The sequence below is a fragment of the Phyllostomus hastatus genome, unplaced genomic scaffold, assembly GCF_019186645.2.
Source record: "Phyllostomus hastatus isolate PE091 unplaced genomic scaffold, TTU_PhHast_1.1 phas_scaffold_78, whole genome shotgun sequence".
Lineage (NCBI taxonomy): Eukaryota > Metazoa > Chordata > Mammalia > Chiroptera > Phyllostomidae > Phyllostomus > Phyllostomus hastatus.
In genome coordinates, this window is record NW_025334041.1 from 32,107,642 (window position 1) to 32,121,647 (window position 14,006).

The window sequence follows — 14,006 nt, forward strand, 5'->3', positions numbered from 1 at the left end:
TTAATCTTATTTATATGAAAAAATACCTTTCAGTTTTCATACTATCACACTGTGAATGAACATTAATTTCTTGGTGAATTTTTTATGCACTTACTTGTCATACTTGGATAATTTTCTTTTAATGTGATCTCAATGCACATCACAAAAGTGTTGCTCTCATCTATTTGAACTTCGAGAAGCTAGAATAAAACATTAGATTCTAGGGAGAGATGGTATAGCATTGATTCCAGAATCAATGGACTGATGCTTATCCACCAGTGAATATCTGGTTATTAGAAAATAAGTTGACAATTTCAAAATGTACAACATAAAAAACCAGCACTGAAAAGGGTCTTAGACAGTGTAGGTTCAATATTCTTATTTTTCCATTGAGGAGGTTAAGGCTTAGAGGGTATAAATGATTTCTTTCTTTCTTTTTTTTTAGCATCATGAATAATGACTTCTTAAATGTCATACGCTATTTACAGGCAGAGCCAGCCCTCCTAATTCAATGTCCAACACACTGTGTTCCCAACAACAGTACAATTAGACAATCATTCAAGGTCTGCAGAGCAGGAGCATCAAATCTTATACATCTTCTGTACGTGTTTCCATTCACTCAGTGGCATTTGTCTCTGCAGCCTGAGGCAGAAACATAGTAAATACTAAACAGGTGTATAGAGCCCATCTGCAAGGACCTCTGCACGGGTGAAGCTCCAACACCATCCAAAGTCATCAAATCCCATTTACACTCCCGACTGTGCCCGGCCAGGGCAGCTTGGGTGAAGGGAAAATTCATCGGTGAGTTGCTAGAGTGCCAAAATAAGTCAAGCAGAAACCAGTCAATTCAAGTGGGTCCTCATCTTCACACTAATAATCATGGTAATCGTGCCTTTTTTTGTTTATCCCACCAATATTTACTGAGCAGCTACTATGTGCTAAATGTGGTTCTAGACATAGCACAGACAAGAGTGAGCAAGAAAGGACAAGTCCCTGCCCTCAAGGAACTTAGAAGTAGTAGAATAAAATAAAAAACCAAGTAAACAAAGGAACAAAATAATTTCAGTGCGCTGTAAGTGCTAATAAAGAAGTTAGACTACCGGATAACAGTAATGGGAAAGGTCAGATTTTTGGAAAGGTGGCCTCTTTGAACAGGTGACATCTGACCTACATTCTGATGATGAGAAAGTAACGGCCACAGTGAGAATGGAGGAAGAGTATTCCGAGCAAAGAGGAAGGCCAAGTAAGAGGGTCTGATAGGGGAACCAATTTGGGTTTGATTGTACCAGAGCAGGCAAAAAGGAGCAAGGTGGCGAAGGCAGGCTGGAGAGACTCGAAATGTTCTTTTCTCAGAGATAATGTAAAGACGAACCTCTCTTTAGAAATGAGTCTAAATGCCTCTACATAATTTTATCATCATACACTGGCAGGACAAACCTCTGTATTAGGAAAGCCACAGTGACTCCAAGTCATGTGTAATTTATGCATAGAGAAAATAAGCCTCCGCTAAGTGCTTAAATATGACTTTGCTTACAAGAAAAAAAAAACAAAAACAGTTACAGCACTCTGACCACCTGGAACTCAGAACTGCCCTTTGTTTAAACCTGAACAGGTCCATAAATACATCATCGTGTGGTTTACCTTGCCCAGCAGGTAAAATCTCCAAAGGACTCAGGTTAAATCCACTTATTTCTATTGAATTATTCAAATGGTAAAATGTTCTTTCAATTATGTGATACTTTTTTGGCATTAGTGCAATTTCCTTTCATAGCATGGGTATCATATTTGTTGTATGTATAAAATTGCACATACATGTGTAATGACTGATAATTTACTAGAAATTAGGCAGCTCTGTAAGGTAACATGTCTGTGTGTATAAATACAAAGGCCCTGGGCCACCTGAGATTGAAGGATCAAGAACCTGAAGGCCAGCTTTTCAACCACAGACCTGTATGATCAAGCCCGGGCATCCTAATCCTCCCTGAATCTCATGCCTCTCTCAGAAACACATGTGTCTAGAGCTTAATAAATTGAAGAGACAATGAAACAAAAACATCTAAGTTCTGGCACCTAGAGTAAGTTTAGTGTTTTTTCCCCAATATAGTTTTCTAATAAAGGTAGTAGCATTTACAATATGGGAGCAATAATAATGCAGATTTCCTTTGTCTCTTTTAATGAAAACTCTGTGGTATTTTTCACATACAAAAAGGATGTAGGACAAAGAAGCTGTTTCTAAAGATCTTCATACATCAAATCCGAATTAAGACCTAATTTTCTAATTGTTCTGCTGCCTGGCATCACCCCATTTTGACTGTCTAGTTTCTCTGCAGCTTCCACTGTGTTTCCTTCATCTCAGACACAAACACGTGCCCCAGCACAGTAAATCATAGTTAATTGCATGTCTTAAATTAAAAGACAAAAAATAATGCACAATTAATTGGGGGAAATTGTCAGTTGGTGAATGAATCTCGCTCATTACACTTCAGGCACAGGATGCACGCCAAGTGTGTGTCCCCGGCAAGATGGTTCGGTCCCGGACGCTGAGGGGAGGGCACCACGCAACCTCTCTGCAGAGCAGGCTGGTCTGCAGAATTACACGCTTTAATACATTCAACGTTGCAGTGGCAGCATATACAGCTTTCTCTGCAAGGGTGCTCCACACAAGACTGTGCATCACAGTGAACAATAAGAACGAACTAGAATTTTAGTTCATAAGGGCTAGAATAAAGAGACTGAGTTTGGGCCATTAAGAGAAAAATCTAAGCTGTCACAAATGATTTTTCCATATTTGATAATATGCAAAAATATTTGTAACATATTCTTATGTGAAAATGGCTTACAAAACAAAGTGTTTGGTTTTTGAGGACTTATAACAGGTGGAAGAAGCAAGAAAAGAGAGGAAGAGAAAGGTACTTGGAAAATATATAGCAAAAATGTTAGCATTTGCTATCCCTGAGTAGTTTATACTTTCTACATTTTCATTAAAACTTTCTAAGTTGTTTAAAATTATATTTCAATTTATTTCTAAATCTGATATTATAAAACGTCAGTTTTAAATGTCCATTAGAATCTTTTAAAATAAACTTAACTGCTATGTTAAAATGTCATCATAAAATTAAAAAATAGCCCCAGTAAACACCTACACACAATTCCATTATATCCTTCATTATACAAACAAAAATCAATTCTGTAAAAATGTATTTTAAAAATATTTAACAAAACCATGTTCAATGAAATTGAATGTTTAATGCAATAACTTATTCCAACATGTACCTTATCGTATATTAACACACCAGAAGAAAATCACTATAAATCCTTATTAATTTACTGATACTGACAAACTACAAATATGCTCATAACAAATTCAATAACCTTGAACGTAAGGAATTGCAAATCTCTCCTCCCACCTACTTTCCCATTATTTTCCACCCTGTAACAGAAAGACCCAGTATCATTCTGATGCTAAAATCTGCAATAAACAACACACGTGCGCGCGCGCGTGCACACACACACACACACACACAGTGTCATCATTTTTACCAAACTACATGAGGACAGATGACAACATTTTATAAAATACAAATGCTAACTTTTGTTTTATTTTAAATATAAAAGAAAAGAATATACAACACCCAACAGTGTAGATTCATCTGAAAGATACTGAACAGCCTACTAACCTTGAAATAAAAAATAAACATTGCCTGCTTCCTTTTATTTATTGGGAGGGGTGGAAGTAGAGTGGGAAAAGCTAATAATATTTCAGCCAAAGCCCATAGCTCAACCTCAGGCATCTTTATGTCCCAAGGGTAATATTTCCATTCCATTCTTAATGGAACAAATTTCTAATCAGAATATGTATTCAAAAATAATTGAGGCAAGGCAGTGTCAACACATCATGCTGCCGTCAGCATCCCCTGGTGCTAGGAATCAACTCAGCGCACTCTCTGGCATGACGGAGAGCCAGGGCCATGCGGAAACGTCAGACCTGACCACAGGAGGGGAGCTCGCAAGGGCGATGCAAGCACTCAGCTCCTCACTGGGTGCTGCAGACAGTGTCTGAGAGAGAGCTTCTCTCCTGGAAAGCGCCAACCTCAGAATGTTTCCTTAAACCTCAAAGCCTTCAAAGAGATGACTTCAAATGGGTCCAGACCAGGAACTCAACTTTTGAATGAGAAGCAATGTCCACTTTTATAACATTACTGAGAATTCTTAAAACAACAGTCACTTCCAAAAAGGTGAACACTGCCCCTAGATTTTTAAAAATTTTAAAACCTTAGGGCACCACATACTTTTGAATATATTTTGTGATGCCCTGAAAAAGTCCAGAGGCTTAAACTCAGGTTTCTTCAAGTGAGCCAGTATACTGATCATCATGGTGGCTGGGTGGTGAATAGTGGGAGTTCATTATACTAACCTTCCACTTTTAATGGGTTGTCATTTTCTTAATAAAAAGTGAAAACAGATACCTTTGATATTTTTATGTTCACAATTTTACACTTTTCCTTTGGATCTATGTGATATATGAGATGTGATATATGCTTATGATTACTTAAGACTCTAACAAGCAGTCTGAAATTTTTAAAAATCCACCAAGCATAATGTTGATCATAAAAAAAAATTCCTTCATTCCTGAAAAAACTGTACCATAATCTCTAATGATAGAAGAAGTGCACCTAAACAAATGCAGTGCCACCATCTGCCTGGCATTCTCACAGTGTGACAAAATAGACTGGTAATTAACTGCTTTCCTACCGAAATCTGCCAGCTTTAACTCCCCCGTGTCACTGATCAGAAGGTTCTGTGGTTTCAGGTCTCTGTGCAAAATATAACGCTGGTGGATGTAAGACAGCCCTCGCAGCAACTGAAATAAAAACAACTGAAAAATAGGGAGACAAAAGTTAAAATCTGAACACAGATAAATGCCAGTTTCTACATACAGTCTGCCAAGTACTTGCATTTACTGAAAATGGGTACCCATCACTGAATTGCCTATGAATTTATTCAAGCGAAATGTGTATAAAGGTATGGAAATCCCTCATTTATTAAGAAATAAATCTGAAAATTTCTAACAAGCTATCATATCAACCCAGGGAGCAATACCTCCAATCTATATTCTATAAGTCTAACAAAATGTAAAGAATCAATTCTTTATAATATTTTATTTCCTCAGGCCTAAGTTAATGTTTGAGAAAAAACACTACCCGTAACATTATAAAAAGTAAAATATTTTTACCAAGTTTATGTAAATGTGTGCATATTTAACTCTATAGAAATGGTATAAACATGATACCCAAGGTTCGCCCATTAACATGCTTTAAGGAATGAAAAGATAAGATGATCTGAAATAATTAAAACAAAAACAGTCACATGGTTCAATTAATACTACATTGTAATTATATTGCTTTTATGCATATGGCCACAGAGATTAGCCCATTGCCTAAAGACAGACATGTCCCTTCACTAATTACAGAGCAGACCCTTCCAAAGGGAAAAGAAACTCAGCAAACAGAGAAATCAAGAATTCAAGAATAATGCTTTCATAAGAAATCATTTTTAAGAAGTGATGGCCTTGCCTGTTTAGTTTCATGTTGGATCATATCAAATGTTTCTATTCTGATAACAAAAAAAATGTGATTCACTAGGCTTTCCAATATTCTGCTTATGAAAAATGGAATACTTTTAAACAATTTACTTGCCAAAATAGTCCTAATTGATATAGTTTTTAAAAATCTATCTCCCCAAACAAAAATAAAACAAATGCTTGAAATGCCATCAGTGAGCTGAGCGATATAGTCAGCTGGTAACAAAAGGGCAGTTTCAGGGAACTCTTAAATGAGTTAGTTGTCATTGATAGTATCAGGATTCCAGGATATTCAAATGGAAAAAAGCCTGGCAAATCCTTAAGGACCCTGGAAGTCTGCATTTGTGGAATATTTTCCAACTAACCAGGGACTGTAAAAGCCAAGTAAATTGTTTGCAGGGTAGATACCTTGAAATAACGGTAAGATGAACTCATTTCAAACTGTCTGTAATAACATGCTGTGAGGCAGTCAAAACCAAGGGCCGTTATTTCCAGAACCTAGGCATCAGAAAGCAGAAGTCCATTCTGTATTATACCCTATTACACTACTGGCTCAACAACCTTGGGAAGCAAACATTTTTCTAAGAGTCCTCCTCTCGATCCTTCCTGGGAAGCAGATGGAAAGACTTAACACCATCACCGGCGGCTCCCAGCCTCCTTCTTCCCTTCGAATAGCCTCTGCATCCTGAAGCCTACAACTGAGGTGAACAATTTCTAAGAAAATTCATATTCCTTCAGTTCAGAAGGGAAAGAGAGTGAGCAAATAAAGCCACTTTGTTTCTTCAAAAGCTGAAAACAACAACAACAACAACAACAACAAAACCCACAAAGGCAGGCCACATAAATTTAATGGGTGAGCACACAATGCAATAGTAGTATACAGATGATGTATTCTAGAATTGTACACCTGAAACTTATATAATGTTATTAGCCAATGCTACCCCAATACATTTAATTACATTTTTTAAAATTTCAAAATCTGATTTGGACAAAAAAGCGTTCGGCAAGGTGCTAATTTGGGTGGCGGAGCAGAGGCTTCTCACAATGTGATTATCTTGCCATGACAGTGCATGTTAGTGTAACAAACACACTCCCAGTGCCAGCTGCCATTCTATGCATCACAGAATATGAGCCCATTTAATCTCTGTAACCATTTTAATGAAGAAGGCACTTCAATCATCTCTGCATTAGTGAGGAGGAAACTGCGCAGTTCCTCAAAGTCACACAGCAATTAAGGGGCAGAGCCGGGACTCACACCAGGCAGCCGGGCCCCACAGGCCGTGCCCTTCAACACTGCACTACAGGAATGTTGGCCGGAAATCAAAACAAGGAGGCGAAGTGTTGCTATGGAAGCTGCTTTACAGGATAAAGCCTGGGCAACAGGTACCATGGCCTTCAAGGCCACTGAGCTGAGCCCTGATCCCTCTGAGCGCCTCCCCAGGCCTTCACTCCCCTCCAGGTGTATGTGAGGTGTGCCACCTTTGGGCGCTGATGGCAGCCTCCACACGTGTCTTGGGCAGTGTGGCATCAGCCTACCCACCGCAGACTGTGTGCCTTTACCACCCTCCTAATGTGGCACGTAGCCGACACTCATGCCAGAAATGTGAGTTCTGAATGAACGTAGAGACTTCTGGGTTAAGCAGGTACAAAAATAACAGGAATGATAGGATAGAATTCCGTAGAAGCTAAGTGTAGAAGTGGGCACATCAAACCATCACAAAGGGCTCTTCTTATCTGTGCTAACTAGTGAAAATATGTAATCCATGTGCTGATAATACAGAAGCTATTCAAATGGATGCCGTACTACAGAAGATTACAAAAACCAGTGTTACAAAATGACACAATTACCACTTCAATAACAACTACACAAACCAAGCTCCAAACGTGGCAAACAGAGCCGCAAGCATTAAGTTATAGCCCCAAACAAATGTTTAGATCTCTGAGCAATACACAAAGGAAGAACGAACCCTCAGAATAAATTCACTCAGGATTTATTAAGTGTCAACCATGTGCCAGGTGCTGTTATGTAAGAGGGAGGCGAAGATGAACAGAAAATAAGGTGTGTTCCCTGGACTCACAAACTCGCAGCCTGCAGGGTGTGAGGGGCAGATTAACAGACAATCACCACTTACAGAGGTCTGTACTATAATAGCCACACAGCGTGTACCGAAGACACAGAGGGAACAGGATCTAGTGACAACAACAATAACAAAAATATAGAACTGATCCTGCCCTTATACGAAGAGTAGCCCCAGGGAAGGGATGAATGACAGGAAGCTAGTCACTCTAAAGGCAGAATTCATTACACATAAAATTTTAATAGAAAACCAAGTGGATCATTCACTAGATGCACAAGTTGAAATGATGTGTTATACGACAAACCCTCTTGCTTTATTGAGGGAAAATATTGAGGAAGCCAAGCAAGCAGATCACTAGATAAATTAAAAAGAAAAACTTAGGTAAATGAAGATAACAGCCCTGGCTAGTTGGTTAGAACCTCAACGATACACCAAGGTTGTGGGTTGAATCCCCTGTCAGTGTAGATACAAGAAACGATCAATGAATGCATGAATAAGTGGAGCAACAAATCAACATTTCTCTCCCTCTCTCTCAAATCAATAAATAAAATTTTTAAAAATATAATCTATGAAACTGTAAAGCTACCAATTCACCATCATAAAAGTACTGGTGACCAGAGGACCATAGCAGGCTTATTGGACACATTAGAAAATACATCCGAACGTGAGGAACAGCACGCGCTGCTCGCTAAGGGTGGGGAGGCTATAAGGCAGCGGAGGCCATCCTGACTAAGACAGAATGTCCTACAGAAAGTCCTCTGGAAATGTCCTGAAAACTCAAGTCTTGGGGATTTCTTCCTTTAGACAATTAGGCAAGTACCTAACTTTCCCATGTAAATTTCTGAGAAAGCCACTTCACCTGCTTAAATCACCACACAAAGTACACCTGATCTTTGTGAAAACCAGAAGACACATGAGAACAACAGGAACCACCAAAGAGGGGTCGCATGAAGAGAAAGAATAAAAAATCCATCTTTGGTATTTGCAAACAAAACACAGTAACAATCGAAGGAATCTCAGTTCCTCAAAGAAAAGAAGGGGGACTGACAGTAACGGAAGGCCAGCTCCAGGTCGAAGGCTGTTGCAAGTACTTTTACATACATCTTCAGTCCTTTCCATCTACGATGCTGTGGTTTTCCATTTCATCGAAACAAATGAGGAAACTAAAGCTCTAAAGGCACAAGAAACTCTCAAATTCACCCAACCATCACACAGTGCTTGTGAACTTTTCACTACCCCCCATCTTAATGAGGTCGATGCTTAATAAATCCATGGATGAATAGTTATGCGCCCAATATAAGCAAGATACTTTTATCAAGTGAACCCAAGTTTGTAAAAGTCCCAATTAGCATGTCATGTAAGGAACATGTGATTCTTGGATCATGATTCTTGAACTTTGTTTTTGCTGTTTAAAATCCTCTTAGAAATAAATAACAGTGGAAGACAGCTACTGTACTGAAGCTGATAATTCAACATATTTGAAACTTTCTGTCTTTTTATTATAGTAGCCATAAGATCTTCCTAAGAATGCCTTGTCACCTCAGGATATTATATACTCAACTTTCTAAAGGGAGACTCCTGCAAATTCTTCACTATGATCACGTAAGATCGGTATGCTAATTTGAGTATGTTCGCCTTCTGTAATAAAAACCCCAAAGGGGAAATGCCTTAAATAGCAGTGGTATGATGAACAGGGACACATGCCAGCAGCAGATCCGTCTCTAGCCCGGCTGTCCTGCCACCTCCACGGGAAGTGCCACGGCGTACACTGCTTGAGAAGAGCCTTCAATATTTCATCTATTCCCTTCTGAAACGCTTTGGACTTCAAGTAGGTAAAAAATACCAAGATAAGGTCTTGGATCAAAACTTTTAGAGTAAGTTAGTAAAGAGCACTCAGTATGTTATATTTAGTACTAAGAAAATTTACTGGCACTTGCAACAAGCAACAAGTTTTATATTTCCCTCTCCTTCAAGGTCTAAAGGTGTGTGATCAGATGGTCTTTGTCTCAGTGTTTAGTCACTGAGTTCCAGGAACGGTCTGAAATGCATGCATTATTTAACATATGTGGTTCCACTTAATATGAGACTAAGCACAGGGGTCATCTTCCTTTAAGGAATGTCCAGGTTCTCTTAGGGCTTATAGAGCCATTAGCAATGAAAGTCATGCCTCATGGCACACAACCAATTATTACAAAACCGTTAGTTAAGCTACTTTTCTGCCACCTGGGGACCAAGCTTATTAGCACCTCTGTATTTTAGGTTTCTCATCTTGAAACTGGCTGACAGAGTCTTAGATACCTTTGATAGTTAATCACACTGTAACATAGTATCATCCCATTATTACAGGAGTAACAGAAATGGAAGGCATCTACCAATCAACAACTGTAACAACTGCCATTTGTTAAGTGCTCACTATGACAGACACTGCACTGCTTTATATTCATGTAGATAATTTAATCCTCCCGATACCTCTGACAGGCAGATATTATTATTCCTAAGATTCGGAGAAATTAAATGAATTGGCCAAAGGGACACATTGCAAGTTAAGAGCTATTACTGGTAATTTGAACCCATTTTTTGTCTGGTTCTGATGCCCACAATTAAGAGAATGGCTTCTGTACTATTTGATTTTTTAAAGTATGTGTACTATTTAGTTAAAGTAGTTCATATTATGCGAACCCAAGGCTAGAAAATATGACACTAGCAAATAAAGCAAAGTTATAAATTGATAATAAATACTTCAAATAATATGTTCCATGTTTAACACTGTATTATTTAAAAACCCATAAACCACACAAACATTAAATTATCCACACATCAAATTTCCTAAAAATAATTAGAAACTCAGAGACACTAAAATATCTAATGAGTCAAAATATTTTATAATATGCATCAGATAATGGTTCCATTATATAAGGTCTTCTTCAATTTTTAAAAGACACAGAATAATTCATCACAACTCACACCATTTAGTTGAATTTCAAATTTGCAAATGCTTAATGCAAATATATCATAATTTGTAGTACAATGTACACAATTCACACTCAGTTTCTATTTTTCAAATCATCATTACAATTCCATGTGTTGAATTTTTTACAAAGAACACTCAGGTTGTACAAAGATATAAAGGAGCACTGGCTGGTGTGGCTCAGTGGATTGAGCATCAGCCTGTGAACCAAAGATATAAAGGAGACAGAAGTAAAATCCTACATATTCGACATTATGGTATAATCCCTGTGTCACTTTGGATATATGTGACAATATTAAGTGTGCTACTGGGATGATGTAAGACAGAAATGGCATCAGGCTGGTTTCCCTTCCTGGTTCCTCATGTTTGTCTTAGGAAACATGCAAACCAAGGGGTCACATGCAGAATCCACCTTAAAGGAAGGAGGCCAGGTGAGTGGTTTGAAGCTTGAAATCCAGGAGAGTGTACTATTTCCACTGGGTGCTCCCCAAACAGGGTGTGCCCATCTTAGAAGTAAGGTATCACATGGCACACTTCCAGTGATGGTCTCTCATAAATCTTTGGGGTGATTTCTTTTCAGTCTGGCTTTTAAAGCAGCTCCAGGATCAGCGATGATGCCAAAAATACAGAAGACGTGTTCTGAACATTGGCTGCAGGCACCGCATCTTAACCAGAAATCCACTGCTTAGACCCCCCTCTGACTGTCCAACACAATATGAATTGATACATGAAATTATACTTTATTGTTAATCCTGTACTTTCTAGATACAAAAGATTATTTTGTTATAACAAAAACAGGATCTAAAGTCTCAAAAGAAACCTAGACAGGCACTGAGACTTGGTGTCAAATTTTTAAAACAATCTTTAATGGCATCATAAAATAGTCATATTTCTCAAAATACAGAATGAGGAAAGGCACCATAATATTCACAGTAATGAGCACTAGAAAATCATTACCGGCTAACTGAAAGCTCTAATTCAGAACATGGAGAAAATCAGGTGTTATCTGATTTTCTATTTGAACATCAGAAAGTCTCATTTAGGAATCAATTCTCAGTGCCATCTGTATGAGACAATCTTAATTTGGCATAACATCATTTTGTCTGTTACACACCTGCTTGTTCTCTGGACGATGAAAGAAAAACAGCAATTTTCAACTATAATGGCTCTCATCTTTATAATTAATATAGATATTGAAATAAAAAAATAAAACACAGCTTTATGCCAACAGGAATTCAGACACTTCACAGAATAAGGTAGAGAACTCAGAATTATTTTGGTTATTTTGAATTATTCCAAAACAGTTCTGTAAAAAAAAAAAAGAAGAAAGAAAGAAAGGAAACAAAGAAAGATCCAACATCATAATAGTAATAAGATTTAAGCATCTATATTTCTGGATATCAACTGGAGATACCATCAATTAATCTCTTCTTTTTGGATGAACCTTGGCTTTCATTCTCTCATGCTTATCAATTTTTAAAGAACACATGAAAAACTGAACAAAGGACAAAACTTAGACTATTAAGGTCATTTTTTAACGCAGTGATCAACCTGGACATCACTGAGAATTATGAAATGAAGAACTAATACAAGTTCTGCATTTGACTCAACTACGAGGCCAAAACCCTATAAAATTCACAGCAAATGGTTTGTGAAAAGGGGAAAAAACTGAACTACTCTACCACAACTTTTTAACCAGTTTCTTACATACCAATTATCATGTTCTAGCAATCAATTGCTATACCTTTAATCATCATAAATATTTATAACAAGGCCAATGCCCTCAGGTTTTTGATTCAGGTTTTAAATTGCCCTCTAAGTAATTAACTGCCAAAATTACCCATTTGTCTAAAATTGATGTTATACCAAGAAAGGAACCATTAGTTAACAGTGAATATTTATTTCAGAATGCCACATTGAGAAGATACATTTTGTAGGCAATTAAAGTAGCAAAGTGATTCTAGAAATTTAGTTAAGTTGTCGATTTTTCTTATGAGTTTATTCCAGTACATACAAGAAATACACATCAAGAAAGATAAAACTTTAACAGATGTTTTGCTGGGAAATGGTACAAAATTTCCATAGACCATTCCATGCTTTATTATGAAACCACAAATTACACACTGTTCCAATTGTTCTTTCCCCTCCATTCTTCAGTGATACATGACCTTTGGAATGCTTGGACTTCTACCAGAGTCACACTAAAGAATAATCTTCTCAATTCTTAGGTGCAGGACACTCCATATTTTTACAATAACCAAAGATATATGAAATATAAACAAAGATATGTACATTTTTAGAATCCAAGAAAAATATTCAAATGCTTCTATATATTGCCATACTGCATAGTGATGAAAGTCAAAATTGCCACATTCATAAGCAAATGTATTTGGTCATTGTGTTTTCCTTCTGTTCACCATAATAAATATTCAGTATTTATTATGATCCAGTCATTTAATGATCTACGAACAACTAAGCCAAATACAAAGTGTTGGAGTTATTAAAAGAACACTATTTTTCAAAGATAATAGCTTGTCTCGCTTGGTTTTCACATCTCCTTAAATTTATAGAGAACCGTTACAAGGTCTTATTTAAGCTCAACTGTTGTTTCTTTTTAATTAACATCTGGCCCACCATTATGAACAGCTATTAACTTAGTAAATATTATTCTTACGTTCTTCATTTTGCATTCATAGATTTAAGTGACAATAAATATCACCCCATGAAAAAAATATGCCAACACATCAAATAGAAATACCCATGAGACATCTGTCACTATGCCATAGTCAGACTTCTTTGAGAATAATTTCACCTGCAGTGCAGATCCTAAATGTAACCCCGAAGGAGGGAACTGTCTCTAAGCAGACGCACAGTGAAGAAAGTCAGTGCATAATTAGGTGAGTGGCCTCCCATGGAAACCAACATGTAACAAGGGCCGTCTGCTTCCATGCACTGCAGTTCAAATGCCAAAGCACAGGCATTAGCAAGCTGCTTTCTATTTTTTTAACTTTCCATACGCTCAGAGAAGGCGAACCTATTGTCTCCAAGAAGAAGATAATGTTAAACCTATATGACTGCATATGAAGTCACAAATAATAAGCTAATGACAGTAATTGAATGTATTAATCATGACATGTAGAGAAAAGAATGATGGACAGTCAAAAAGCCCTTTTTAATTTCAATGATCCTGATCTTTATTTTACATGAAATGTGGCCACTGAAGTGGACAGCTATTCTAGGATGCTAACCCTGAATGGGCTTGGCTTCAGCAGGATCACTTAAAGACGCGTTTTTATTTTTAAATTATATCAACATTTAATGTTGAAATGATGATGACCATGGAAATGCTATTTTCAGCTGAGGCATTGTTTAGTATGAATACTTTCCTTTTCCCATGTAC

General features: G+C 37.4%; 1 protein-coding gene across 6 annotated transcripts in view; it reads right to left on the reverse strand.

Annotated features, from left to right (window-relative positions):
* The window catches only part of CDK14 (cyclin dependent kinase 14), a 548,605-nt gene that overhangs the window by 260,609 nt on the left and 273,990 nt on the right, over window positions 1–14,006 (reverse strand). For all 6 annotated transcript variants that reach the window (XM_045828168.1, XM_045828171.1, XM_045828174.1 and 3 more), the window contains one exon: window positions 4,732–4,855. In XM_045828168.1, coding sequence (XP_045684124.1) covers window positions 4,732–4,855 — 124 coding nt within the window. The remainder of the gene's footprint in view (window positions 1–4,731; window positions 4,856–14,006) is intronic.